Source organism: Monomorium pharaonis, chromosome 7 (genome assembly GCF_013373865.1).
Source record: "Monomorium pharaonis isolate MP-MQ-018 chromosome 7, ASM1337386v2, whole genome shotgun sequence".
Taxonomy (NCBI): domain Eukaryota; kingdom Metazoa; phylum Arthropoda; class Insecta; order Hymenoptera; family Formicidae; genus Monomorium; species Monomorium pharaonis.
In genome coordinates, this window is record NC_050473.1 from 13,751,810 (window position 1) to 13,765,728 (window position 13,919).

General features: G+C 30.8%; 1 protein-coding gene across 5 annotated transcripts; it reads left to right on the plus strand.

Annotated features, from left to right (window-relative positions):
• The first annotated feature begins 177 nt into the window (after positions 1–177).
• On the plus strand, positions 178–13,857 carry LOC105838715 (protein phosphatase 1B). Of its 5 annotated transcripts, none has more exons than XM_012684463.3 (6): positions 178–1,324; positions 2,060–2,981; positions 3,313–3,430; positions 6,316–6,433; positions 6,981–7,035; positions 12,961–13,857. In XM_012684463.3, the coding sequence occupies exons 2-6, from the start codon at positions 2,169–2,171 to the stop codon at positions 12,976–12,978; spliced, it is 1,122 nt and encodes a 373-aa protein (XP_012539917.1). In that variant the 5' UTR covers positions 178–1,324; positions 2,060–2,168; the 3' UTR covers positions 12,979–13,857. The 5 variants fall into 5 exon arrangements, with proteins under 5 accessions (XP_012539917.1, XP_012539914.2, XP_012539915.2 ...); XM_012684460.3 differs by lacking the exon at positions 12,961–13,857 and adding an exon at positions 9,184–11,357; XM_012684461.3 differs by lacking the exon at positions 12,961–13,857 and adding an exon at positions 9,184–11,357 and having other exon boundaries at positions 178–1,085.
• Positions 13,858–13,919: the final 62 nt, after the last annotated feature.

Here is a 13,919-nt window from a genome sequence, read left to right on the forward strand (position 1 = left end):
TGAAAAATAAAAATTCTAAATTTAGTTTTTAACTAATCAGTTTTAATTTCTTGCCTATATACAACAATAAATATGCGAAATTTTATTTAATAAGAGTTAATCTGCGTTCAATTGAAGTTTCCCTCGGTAGTATGATGGGAGAGCAGCGAGAAGGGGATCTCGACGCATGCGTGGCGTGCGGGGGGAACCTTCTGAATCGCGTGGTGGAAATTCGAACGAACGGCTGGCGTTTACGTTCCACTTTCTCACAATTATTCGAAACTGGGTCGAGCGAAGGTGGCACATACATACCGCGCGTCGCGTGTGCATAGGATCCTCGCGCGCGGGAACGGCCCGAAGTCTCGCACGCGCGCACTAGGGGATCAATGAGCCGATCGCGCGCCTCAATCGCGGGAGCTTATAGATAGACGCACACAAGAGAGGCGGCCACCAGATAAACGCGGATTAATGGAGTGCATCTGGGCGTGATAACGCGTAATCCAATGACCCGTTGATGTTCTCGCCGTAGCGGAATTCCCATCGGCCGTTAAGCCGATCAATAAACCGATCTGATATTACAAATACGCGCGCCGCGTAGGACGAAAGAAGGGAGGTGCGGGAGGCTGATATCCGGCCGAATTGATCAATCGGCGAAGCCCGCGGGATCAATCGGTCGCGTGACGCGATGGCCAATTAGTGTTACGATTAATTATCGGTGACTGCGCACGAGATCTATCGGTCGCGAAATCGCGCTCGTAACACGCTCGTTTAACGCGACACCTCGTCTCGAGTTATAAATTCTAGTGTCTCGCGTGCGCGCAAGAGAGAGAGAGAGAAGGAACGAGAATGAGTTAATTTTACTCCATGCGCGATGATGATATCCTATAAAACGAGATATCGGCTGAGCGCGCGTGAACGGAAATCGCTCGGCGCGGGTTGGCCGGCGGTGACGACGGCGCGCGAGTCGCTATTAATAAACCGGCGCATGCGCACCGCGCCGACCGCCGTGTGTATCCGCCATTCATGCGAGTCGATTTCGTTGTTTCTCTGTGTGTGCGGGCACGAGCTAGCAGCCAGCTAGGCACAGCCAGCGAGCGAGACGAACGGTACGTGGTGCTACGACGGTGACAAATTCGCCCGCGCGGTCCGAGAAGAGTACGATGCGAGCCATGCACTAGTTCCGCGAGCGTACCATCGCGATATATCACACAGTGGCGGCGACAGCGACAGCGACAGCGACAGTCGGCGACGGCGGCTTCGGCAACAGCAGCAGCCAGTCTGTTGGAGCACGCTCCCAGTTTTTAGTACCTGAAACGACGATGATTCTCGGTCACGGTCCGCCGACGTAAGTTCTTCACTTGTACGTTCGCGGTAGCCGCGCGAGTAGAACTCGTGCGAGCGTGCGTGCGTGCGTGCGTGCGTGCGTGCGTGCGTGCGTGCGTGCGTGCGTGCGTGCGTGCGTGCGTGCGTGCGTGCGTGCATGTGAGCGTGTGAGCGAGCGAACGAACGAGCGGGTAAACTATTTTAGTCGCGAAAATTTGCTGCTGCCAAATAAGAGGTTCCTCGCGCGCGCATCGTCGTCGTCGTCGTCGTTGTCGTCGTCGTCGTCGTCATCAGGTAACGCGGAGCATCGCCGCTCTCGCGTTATCCGCGCGCGCGCGCGGCAGGACGATATCGCGTAGAAAGTCACTGAGTACATGGAGAACCTACCGTGGCGTATATCGTTCCATCGCGCGCGCAGCTACGCGTGGCGTAAGCTATAGATTTATTCGCGCGCCGGGCGATAATGCGCGCTGCTAAGATGCAGACTCCGCGAGCCGCGTCAGGGACCGTCCGCTCGTCCTCGGCCTTTGTGCATTTGAACCCTCGCCTTCAGTCAAGTAGCGTAGAGTACGACCCGCGTTATCGACGCACTCTCGTCTCGTCGACGTTCCAATTCTATCAAATTGCTGCTAAGAGACGCGCTCTTAGAGTTCGTTCTCTCGTTTTTACATATTTGCTTTGAGATTCACGATATGTAGTCAAAAACAATAGTGAATCTGAAAATTCTATTGTAATATAATAAGACTTTTGATTTTAGGTAAGAGTGAAACAAGTGCCATTTTTAGGATCGGTAGGAATGATGCTAATCAAATAATAGAGCGAGAAACAAATTAATCTACTGGTACAATAATTATTCGACAAGTAACATGGGGGCGTTTTTGGATACTCCGAAGACAGAGAAGTGCAACGAGCATGGCACTGGCAATGGTCTACGGTATGGCGTTGCCAGCATGCAGGGCTGGCGGATGGAAATGGAGGACGCTCATCGAGCTATTCCCTGCTTGGACGGTGGCCTCTCAGATTGGAGCTACTTTGCGGTATTTGATGGCCATGCAGGTGCATTCGTATCGGCGCATAGTGCGGAACACTTGCTAGAATGTATAATGCAAACACAAGAATTTAAGGCCGAGGATGTTATCAAAGGGATCCATTCTGGATTTCTCAGACTGGACGACGAGATGAGAGATTTGCCCGAGATGAGCGCTGGCACAGACAAGTCTGGCTCTACGGCGGTGTGTGCATTTATATCACCCAAAAATATTTATATCGCCAATTGCGGCGACTCCCGGGCGGTACTCTGCAGATCAGGACTTCCAGTCTTCTCCACGCGGGATCACAAGCCTGTGTTGCCTGCCGAGAAAGAGAGAATTCAAAACGCGGGTGGTAGCGTAATGATCCAAAGAGTTAATGGATCTCTGGCAGTCTCTCGGGCATTGGGCGATTACGAGTACAAAAATCTGAAAGATCGAGGTCCTTGTGAGCAGTTAGTGTCACCAGAACCAGAAATATTCGTGCTAGACAGGGACGATGAACACGACGAGTTTCTAGTTTTAGCATGTGATGGCATTTGGGATGTAATGAACAACGAAGATTTATGTAATTTTATACATTCGAGGCTGCAGCTAACTGATGATTTAGAGGCTGTTACCAATCTGGTTGTAGACACTTGTCTTTATAAGGTATTTTTTTATAATCATACATTTTGCATATATGTATCACATATTTTTTGTAAAAAATAACTGTATCAAAATAGTTATATATTTATTTATTTCAAGGTCTACGTAGAGAAACTAAAGAACAAAAATATCAAAAATAATGTTTAAAATATTTTTAGTTTATAAAATAAAAATATACAGATTTTTATTACTTATTATGCTAAGTCATATCTTTAATTTTTTTACTATAGTCATACAGAAACACTACTAGAAAAATTTTTACGACCATAATCGAAATGTTTTTTTTTTTTTTTATACAAGAATACATTTGTATGGATTAAAAATTTTATTACAGGGTAGCCGAGATAATATGAGTATAGTTCTGGTAACGTTTCCGGCTGCACCAAAACCAAATCCTGAAGCACAGAGGCAGGAGGCTGAGTTGGAAATGGCTATTGCAAGGAAAATTAAAGGTTCTTTAACTTTTCCATATTTTAATTCATTATATTCTTTATGTTGTTGCATTAATTCAAGATCACAATGCCACATACATCACGAAAGTGACATAATAGATTAATGTTTATTAATCTAAAATGGATATAATAACAAATTCTTCCTGATGCATATTTAATAGAAATTTACACATCCGTAAAGAATTTGATTAGTGCCAAAACAAAAAAATTCTTTAGTATAAAAATATTATAAAAGTTGTATGAAAAAAATATTTTTTAGCAATATAATTCTTTTATTCTTTATTTCTAATGTTGCAAATACTATAGAGTAATGGGAGAAAAATAGAAAAAGACCAATATATCATAGTAGTAGGATGAATGATTTCAGATAGCATAGTTTGCAATAGTTTGTATATAACTGATGTGTATTAGATAATTAAAAATTTAGTAGAAAGAGTAAATAGTATTATAATATTGTTAGAAAAATATTATTGTTGATAAATTGATTTATTATTGCGTTAGAGATGATAGGTACTGTTCTAAAAATTAAAGAATTTGAAACAGCAATATTTTTAATGTTGCATAGATGTAATCTAATCTAGTCCGAAAGATTGAGAGCTTTATTTTCAGAATAATCTTATATTTACAATCTACATATCACATGTGCCACAAGATATAACTAGTCATTTAGTCATATACGTAAAGCAATCTTTTGCAAAAAGTGATAAACATGTTTTCCAGTGTTTTAATGTGCGTACAGCAATAATAACAAATTACAATTTTTTAAAATATTGACATTAACTTTAAGTACGATTTGGAAGCAAATGTAAACGTTAAAGCTTGCACAATCAATTGTACAAATTATGTGTAATAATAACCATATGATATGTGATTCCTATTTCTTAACGTTGCACTTTGTGATTAATAAAGTTGATGTCTCATATGATGTATCTGTCGCGAGAGAAAATATTTATAAACTATTGATGTCTCATATCGTCCTGTGTGTGCAAAAGCGCATATTTGTTCTACTTTAATAAGTTTTATTACATTGCATCTGTTATTTTATATTTTCCTAAATATTCTGTGAGTTTGATACAAAAAGATCAATTTTCATAAAAAAATATATATTCAGGATATATAGTACATGGAAAACAGATGCAATAATGTAATTGTGTGCTGAAATATATCTTTATTTCTTCAGATCTCACGTTATTAAAAAAGTGTGTATACTTGTGTAATGTAACGCATATGTTTCAAAAATACTAACTTGTGCTGTATGTTAAAAAAAGGGCTGTTATTAAGACAATTAAATTATATTAGCAGTAATATAAGTAGTATGATTATTTCTTAAATATTAATATTGTTATAAAAATGTATAAGTCTAAAAATACGAGTACAATGTGTAGTAACACAAAGATATTATAAAAAGATGCAACTCATTATATATATACAAACACATATTTGTAATATTATTCCAGAAAAATATTTTTTAGTAGTTTTCGTCTATTCCATATATGATTGACTAAAAATGTTGCATCAATGTTGTATTTATTAATAGGGCATGGAAGTTTTTAAGATTTCACAACGTATCATCATATTTAATCAAAATTGCGTTTTTTTTTTTTTTTTTTTTTTTACACAATTAGAATGGAAGAACAATTTTTTAGTGAATTAATTGAAAAAGTTATGCATGAATTATACTTTAACACGTCTCGACCGTTTATTTGGAAAAGCTGTATTGTGAAATCTCACGAACATCTGCGCCCTATTTATGACCAAATTAAATTAGTGTGTTTCATATCATTCTCTTAAAGATGAGAAAGAAAGAGAAGGAATGAAATTAGTCTAGTGTCATTAAATTAGAATACATTATTTTGTCATGTAATGACAGAAATTATCAATAAATATTAAGTGAAATTGCTGAAAGATGTGTTCCACCCTTGGAGTTGATAAATTAACCTAAAGTTAAATCTTTTTAAGTAGATACTGTATGTATACAAAAGAAATGTTTCTCTTATCTATATTTGTTCCTCTTTTAAAGTTCATCTAAACCGTGTTATAAGGTAGGTGCAAATTTTTTTATGAGAATCTCTATAACATATTTGTCTATTATATATTTTTGATATCAATTTTAATAGCAATGCATTTCTTATGGAGGAACATTGCAACATATTTTTTTCTTTCTTTTCCATGAAGTAATATCCCAAAAGTATACAATTCCAGAGGTGGACAATTTGCATCATATATTGAAAACTCGACTAGAATGTATCTACTTAAGACAAGAGTATGTTTCCATAAGAAATGTAATGTATAATTACTCTTTCAGTCCTAAGTAGATGCATGTGCATAATTTTATTGTTGCGTGCGTATATACGTGTGTGTGTGTGTGTGTGTGTGTGTGTGTTTATTTATATCTATTAATAATATCTTTACATTTAGCAATTACATTTTTGCATCTTGACAAATTGCATGTAAAGGAAACCATTGTATTATTAGTATTATTATAAAGTAGCATATAAGCACAGTTTATATTTTTTCAACAGATTTTTGACACTTTTATTTAAAAATTATTTAGTATTAAAGAAGGAAATGTATATTTGCAATCACATATAAATGTGTAAAACGAGTGATTCTAAAAAGCAATAAATGCTATTGCCACATCTATGGAAAATATAAACTATAAATATTGAATCATACATATTAAGCACACATTTTGTTAAACATATTTAGATAGTTTGGATGGTTGTAGAATTGCACATAATCTAATAAAAACGTAATTAGGTATTATATTATTTTTAAATCGATATTTAATGTAAGTTTAATAATATATTAATTATATATATATATATATATATATATATATATATATATATAAGTTACCTTAATATTTTTCTTTTTATTTGTAGAAATAATCGCCCAAGAGGAGGATAAGAGTGAATTTGACTATCTAAAAATGCTTGAACTTCTTAGAGGAAGTGACCAAGATTTTCCTTATTTGCCTCCTGGTGGTGGTCTTCACGCTAAGTAAGTTTAGTAACATTAAAACAAATTTTAGAAATAAACTATATAAATATCTAATCTATATAATGCTGTTAAAATACATGAAATTATACATGAAAGTTCTTAGTAAGAAATATTCATATAATTTATTTTATATATTTTTCGTTTTACTGCCAATTACACATTTTTGAAAGGGTTAGCTTTTATACACCTGAAAATGATACGTAATTTTAATAATGATAAAGATGAATCATACTTACATCATATATGTACATATATACATATTCCGAAGAAGATATTTTGAAGTATATTTAATAATTCATCATAACTTAAATACAAATTGAGAATAAACCTTTTACGATTTATGTAGCGAAATCATGACAATGTTAGCTACTACCAAATACAACCGAATCGACAGTCTTCTACCAATTTGGCTAGATTCCAGAATATAATTAGATTTCTGTCGTGAGAGCCTAATAATTTTATACTTGACTTTCCTATAAATGCATCTGAATATATTAGTATTTGCTTTTGAAGATTTCATAATGTACATCTTACATTTTCTTTTCAGGCAACCTTTTATTGAGAAAATGTTTCGAGAAATGTGTCCCAGCAAAGCGCATTCTGTAAGTGTTGGATACATCCCTTTGACATAACTAACCCTCGATCGTTTTTTAAACTGCATCAAATGTACAATTATATAATAAGACATGTTCCATATTCATATATAAAGATGCAGAATTTACCGTGGACACATTTATTTAAATAGTAATCCTTAATGTAAGGAAATCCTATCAGTGTTAAAGAAAGAATTACGATGTTGTACTATAAATTGGTGAGTCTTGACAGAATTAAGTTTCGTAAGTCTCGTAAAAGCTTATAAATGATTAGTAAACGTCTAAAAAGTGACCCGCAATTGGCACAACGTAAATTAGTGCGTAAATTAAATATTATGCAGTAAATTAATTAAATATGTACTTTTATAAGTGTTCTATCCATCTATCTATACTATTTGTTTAAAAACTTAAACTATGCTATAGTTTTCTTATCAATTGTAACTTTAGTAATTGCAACAGCCATTACAATAATACTTGGAATTATTGTATCTATTTAAGGGATATATTTCTCTTGAAAGATCACAAAATCTATTTTAGAATAATGGCTGAAACTTAAATGCTGTCGATAGATGAACATACTTAACTAAGTTCCACTTTGTGCAAATTGTTAATTTGCAGATTAAGCCAGTTAATAATTTTAATAGAATAATAGTACAAGTAAAATATCAATTACAAAGGGACTAAGGATAATTATAAAAATATTTACTTTTACTTTTAATTTTAAAACATGCACTCTTATTATTTTGAACAATATTTTACATAGAGTATGAGAAAGCCGAAGAAACAAAATACTTTATATGTAGAAAAAAACACTTATAATTAATGGCATATTTCAGGAGAAAATGTAAAACAACTTGTGTTACAAATAATCTAAATTAATCACTGACTTTTTTACCATTTAATTATTTTTTATAATTATTACTATTATTCGATTTTATAAATTTCTTTTACATTCAATGAGAAATTTATTACGGTTATTATAAGCAGAGGGTTAAACAGATGTTACATAAAAAATTAGATGTAAAAGGTGGAATAAAAGTGGAAAATTAGATAATATAAAAACTAATCAAGATGTAAGTTTTAATATAAATATGTAAAAAATGTAGCATAATATATTATTATGATATGCATTTATTTGGAGACATTAAAAAATTATCCTTAAATATTTAATTACTATGGAATCTGCATAATAGACTAATTGCTATACATTTTATACCGCTTGCATAGCTCTTTCACATGTGAACAGGATTTAATGTTACCATTATCAAAAATATATTTTCCTTAAAACTGTACAAAAATTTCTGTATTACAATACATACGTGATACATCATAGTAATATATATCATCAAGCGAAATTTTCATGAAATTTAATAAGAATTTAGTAGAATATTTCTGTCATACCTTCTTGCCATGTTGATAAAAAGTGCATAATAATGCGATATATAATTATATATTTTTGTAGATCTAGGAGAAATTAGTGCTCGGAATATATATCTACATCTCTGATCGGTATTTCCTACTCTTCATTTATAATCAGTTCTTGATGTTTATGAAATTATTAGTCCAATGTACTTCATAGAACACAAAAATTTTTTACATGAGAAGAGTAGGGAAAAACTGATTGTTTAGTTTTAAATTTATCAGTCCTGTATATATACATACACAGAAGAATTGTCTGAGAAACAGTGTACTAATATTTTTTTCAAGTACTTTTAAAGATATAAGAATTTATAACATTTAGCAAGGAGACCTTGAGTTTAGTTTCCCCTACTCTTATTTTATAAATTTTATTTAATCTTATATTTGATAATTAATAGTACACATAATAGATTAAACAGTTATATTTAATGTATTCAAAATTACAGTAAATGTATTATTAAATTTGCATTTCAGATACATTGTATACAAATCAATTAACACTAATAGAAAACGTCACTTATATGCGCGCGCGCGCGCGCGCGCGCGCACACACACACACACACACACACACACACACACACACACACACACACACACACACACACACACACACACACACACACATCAGCTTTACAATTAATGTTATGAATATATGAGGTATATCAAATATTAACCCATTTAACTTCCACTTTTATAATCATTTTTTAACGTATATAAAAAACATTTTTTGTAATACAGATGGAAACTACATCAAGGTTATCCTCGCATATATGAAGAAATATACATGTACCAAAGTATATTACCGTTTCTGGTTATAAAATGTCTTGAAACTAACAAAGTTAATACACAATTTATTAGGTTTTTTTAAAGGTAATATATTAGAAATAAAAAAATATAAATCTTATACAAAGAATGGATTAACCCTCTATTTTTACTAACAATGTCTCATTAAATGCAAATGTAAGGATACTCTAATATATTTCTCTGGTACTTTAAACTTTTTCTTTCAAATCTAATAAAAATAAGATGCGAAAGGTTCGTGACATTTCACGACGAGTTTCCAAATACAGAATACTGAGATACAGTGGTATAATTATAGGATGAAGTGGTATAATTATACATAAAATCATCTTTGCGGAAGCAAGACTTTTTGTCTGCTATTATTAGTTAAGAAATAATGCATCTTGGATTATCACCATAAGCAAAGTGGCTTGTCATGAAAATTCACGAATTTTCGAGTTATTAATCACTAATATCATTTCTTCATTTTATTGAACGAGGTATTAGATTTTCGTAAGATTGTGAATTATGGAATGAATATATCGCTAGACGTGGCGCCAACATTACAGATATACGTGAAGCTTTATAATTTTCCGAAGTAATTGAAATCTAGTTAAAAACATTTATATAATATGTATTTAGATTACGAATTTATAAAAACAGTTCATTAGCTGAATATCTCTTTTTACTGAGCTTTCGTGCCTCATCTAGTGATAATGCCTATATTAATAATACATGTTTTCAACTCGCAGTGCAAACAATCTGTAGAACTGTACACATATGTTTTTAAGTGAAAAATTAAATATTTGGTAGCATAACGCGCAATCTTAATTTGACTGTACATTACGAACTTAATCATTTACATTATCAATGTAAATCACTTATTTCATAGAGATTGGAATTCGAATTTTAATATGAATACGTTACTACTTTCTGTAGTAATACATTTTTTTATATATAATCCTATTCTGTGTGCTGAATATATTCCACATTATTAAGCCAAATATTTAATAAATTTTGAAACAATTATATATTACAGATCAATATATTTCAATCTCTATTCTTTTCAATATTTCAATATTTGTGTGTTCTACAGAATAGGACTATTAAAATAAAAAAATTGTGTAAAATATGTTTTTATGAAAACAAAAAGTAGTACTTTATTAATGTCACTGTTATGTAGAATTATATATCAATTAAGATCAATTGGCATAATAGTGATGGGATAACCATACTGCATTTATTTTGTTTTGTGATTTTGTAATTGTTTTACATGTAATTCACAATATTAATTATAGAACTATAAAAAGTTTATAATCACTAATTTGTATCTTATTATTACAATCATTTTTAATTCCAATTATGTTTATATGTTTGTTTAACTCTTTAAATTTTTATAGAAATTAGCATCAAATAAATAACTCATAATAATCATTTATTAAGTACCTTACGAATACTAGATGATTTATGGCACTTAAGCTTTTTTTTAAATATCTGTATCATCTTATGTTTTTTCTGATGAATCAAATCGTTATTGTATCTTTGTCTTTTTATCTTTATTATAACAAGAAATTTCGTTAAAATATTTGTTTAATTTTAGTTCGTAATTTTTTTTCCTAATAAATTTGGAAAGAATGAATGTTGTATACCTCGACTAATCTAAACACAAATTATTCTTTTCATGTAAAGTGTTCAGCCTTTCGTTATTTTTCTATTGAGCCAGAGCACAAGTCTGCCAGGGACATATGGATACATATTTACTGACCAAGCTTAATAACAGCTGTTACTAAAATTTTAATACACATCACAACTTCTACTCAACTCTTTTTTTCTAATTTAATTGTAAGAGAATTATAAAATCATGTGTATCATATTGTTGTTTTCAACATGGAAGCTTTAGAATTAATACAAATTTTATGCGGCGTTTGAAGTACAGACAAAGTTACGGACACGGAAGTTAAGTTTTTACAATAAGCGCCTGTCGTATACTACCAAATTTTAGCGTTTCAAATGCGGTACTATTTTAGATCTATTATTATTGTCGTGTGTTGTAGAGTCGTCGATATAATTGTACAATACCTATCTATGTTTATTGTACATAATACGCATAATTAAAATGATTTGATGGGAACAAGTTTTTGGTTTTTCATCGTAAATGATATGTGATATGTGCATTCTGACACTTTACCTATTTTTAAACAATTGATTAAATTAAAAATACATTAAAGCTATTAACATTGTTATCCCAACAAAACTGGATTATTTTACTGTAATTATTCCATTCCAAAATAATGTGGCTTTTTTATAGTGTTTAGAAAAGGAATCGGATAACATCATAGTAAATGATAATTGTCATAAATCTTAATATGAAACCGATTGTACGGTATGAATGTTTAAATACGCAGACATTCGGTAAACCCCTTTTTTAAAATGATGAATTATATATTATATAACAATAGGATTGTGACATTAATTACAAAATGTTCTTTCGATCGTCAGTAACATAATAAAATTATCAATTATTTCCATGAAAAATAAAAATGTAAAGAATGAAATAAATTTATGATATAGGATCTCAGTGAAAAGTTCAAAATACTTTGTTTTTTAATATTACGTACGTTCTTTCTTAGTTGATGAATGTTTTCCCTAGAAATATGCTATTGATATTAATAATTAGTTGATGTACATGTCCAATGTTCGATGCCGATATAAAGGTCCAATACTTGTAAAATATTTTCAAAAATTTGTATTTAACACTTTATATATAATATTTTAAACAATACCACTTTATAATTGTAGTGTTTTTGTATGCTTGAAATATGCAAACATTATTTCAATATTATTACCCTATAAGAAAAAGCATTATTTTATTTAATGGAAGAGTTGTAAAACAATATATTAAAAAATAAAGTAACATGTACATTTTTAATTTGAGAGTACTTAATATCTCAAAGTTATTTTTAGAAAAAAAGCATGTATAGGATTTGAGTTGTTTAGATAAATATTAAATGTCATATTTTATATATAACATTTTATGTGCTTTGCAATAATCTATGTTTTAAATATAATTAATTTAATAAACATTGTTTAATTAAAATGTACGTAATCCTTTATTTTGATAAGATTATAGTTAGAAATTAATTATTATGTTTTTATACTATAAAACGACTCATGATGTAATTTAATACATGAAGATAAAATGAAATTTTAATAATATTCTAATCAATCATCATTAATCATATTCCAATACATGTAAGTATGTAATTTACGTTTTTTCAAAATTTTATTTATTTATAAGTATATTATATAGTGGTATTGTTAATATATTTATATAATAATGTAACAAGCTTTTATATATATGTGTGGAATTGTTAACATTAAATATATTTGTATTGTGTAAAAATATAAATATAATGCTCAGGACAGTGAAAAATTATAACTAATAATTTCGAAGTTAAGTTTGAAATCAAAAATCAAAAATTGAAAAAGTTTAAATTGATTATAATATAAATATTTCATATATAAAATTGTCATATACAATTATTGTCAATTACTGTTTATATTACTCGTCTACAAGAAATCGTACAAAATTTTTCTATATAATATAATTTGCCAAATTAATTTGAAAATATTTAATCAAAAATATCCGTAAGAAATGAGATAAAGTGATTGTTAAACTCAAAGAAAAAGCTGTATGTGCAAAAATTAAAGTACTATATAATGATGTGCTTACAGAATTCACAGAGCAGTTAATGTATACATTATGTATACGATTTCATACATGCGAAATTGCAATAGACTGGCCAATCCAAAAGTGGTGAAAATGAGATATCATCAAGAGTCATAGTGGAGTACTACATGAGCAGAGACTATGCAGAGTGGTAATTGTCATGTCAGTTTTTTCAAAAGTCGTTATAGTCATTAGACGCGTGATAAAGGAATATATTGTACAAAGCATTTTTTCTTTAGCTAAGAGTAAAATAAAGAAAGATTAGGAAAATTCTTTTAATATATATCTCTCAGACATACATTTTTTACTTCTTTTATATCATTGAATTATACACGAAACATCCTCATACGATATGTGTTTAGTTTTAATAAAATTTTATCAGCTCCGGCAGAGATAATCATAACTTTAAAATAAAATTGTGCTACATAAGTAACTGATAATTATATAAAAATATGAAATTATTGTAAAGTTAGTCATGGAAAAGAGTTATTAAATTAGAAACCATATTGTCCATAATGTTAAAAAGGCTATTCTAGAATATTATTTATTTATATATAGTGTGTGTGTGTGTGTGTATATATGTATGTATGTATAGACACACACACACACACACATACACACACTTCTTTATGGTTTGTTATATGTAAACTTATATTTAGTTTACTGAAAAATAAATGTAGTATAATTCACATATAAACCTAATGTATATTATGTAATTGTAGAAATTGATGTATTCACTTCATTTGATATTGCTGTATGATTGTATGCATAATAGGCTTTCAAGTATAGTTAATTTTTTAAAAGATTATATCTGTTCATATTGTGCACTTCTTATACAGTTAAAATAATTTAATTCGACGGGAAATAAAATAAACTTATTGCTTTTTACATAAAAATCAAAATCAAAATGTTTAGTACATTCCTTTTCCTATTATACAAGACTTATATATCTGATAACATCTAT

What these genes read in the sequence shown, in the direction of transcription:
- LOC105838715 (XM_012684460.3), top strand. Translation starts at nt 2,169, where the DNA reads ATGGGGGCGTTTTTGGATACTCCGAAGACAGAGAAGTGCAACGAGCAT. An exon ending in TAGACACTTGTCTTTATAAG is followed by an intron (nt 2,982 to 3,312) that starts GTATTTTTTTAT and finishes ATTTTATTACAG; the next exon opens with GGTAGCCGAGATAATATGAG. An exon ending in GTCCCAGCAAAGCGCATTCT is followed by an intron (nt 7,036 to 9,183) that starts GTAAGTGTTGGA and finishes TTTGTAATACAG; the next exon opens with ATGGAAACTACATCAAGGTT.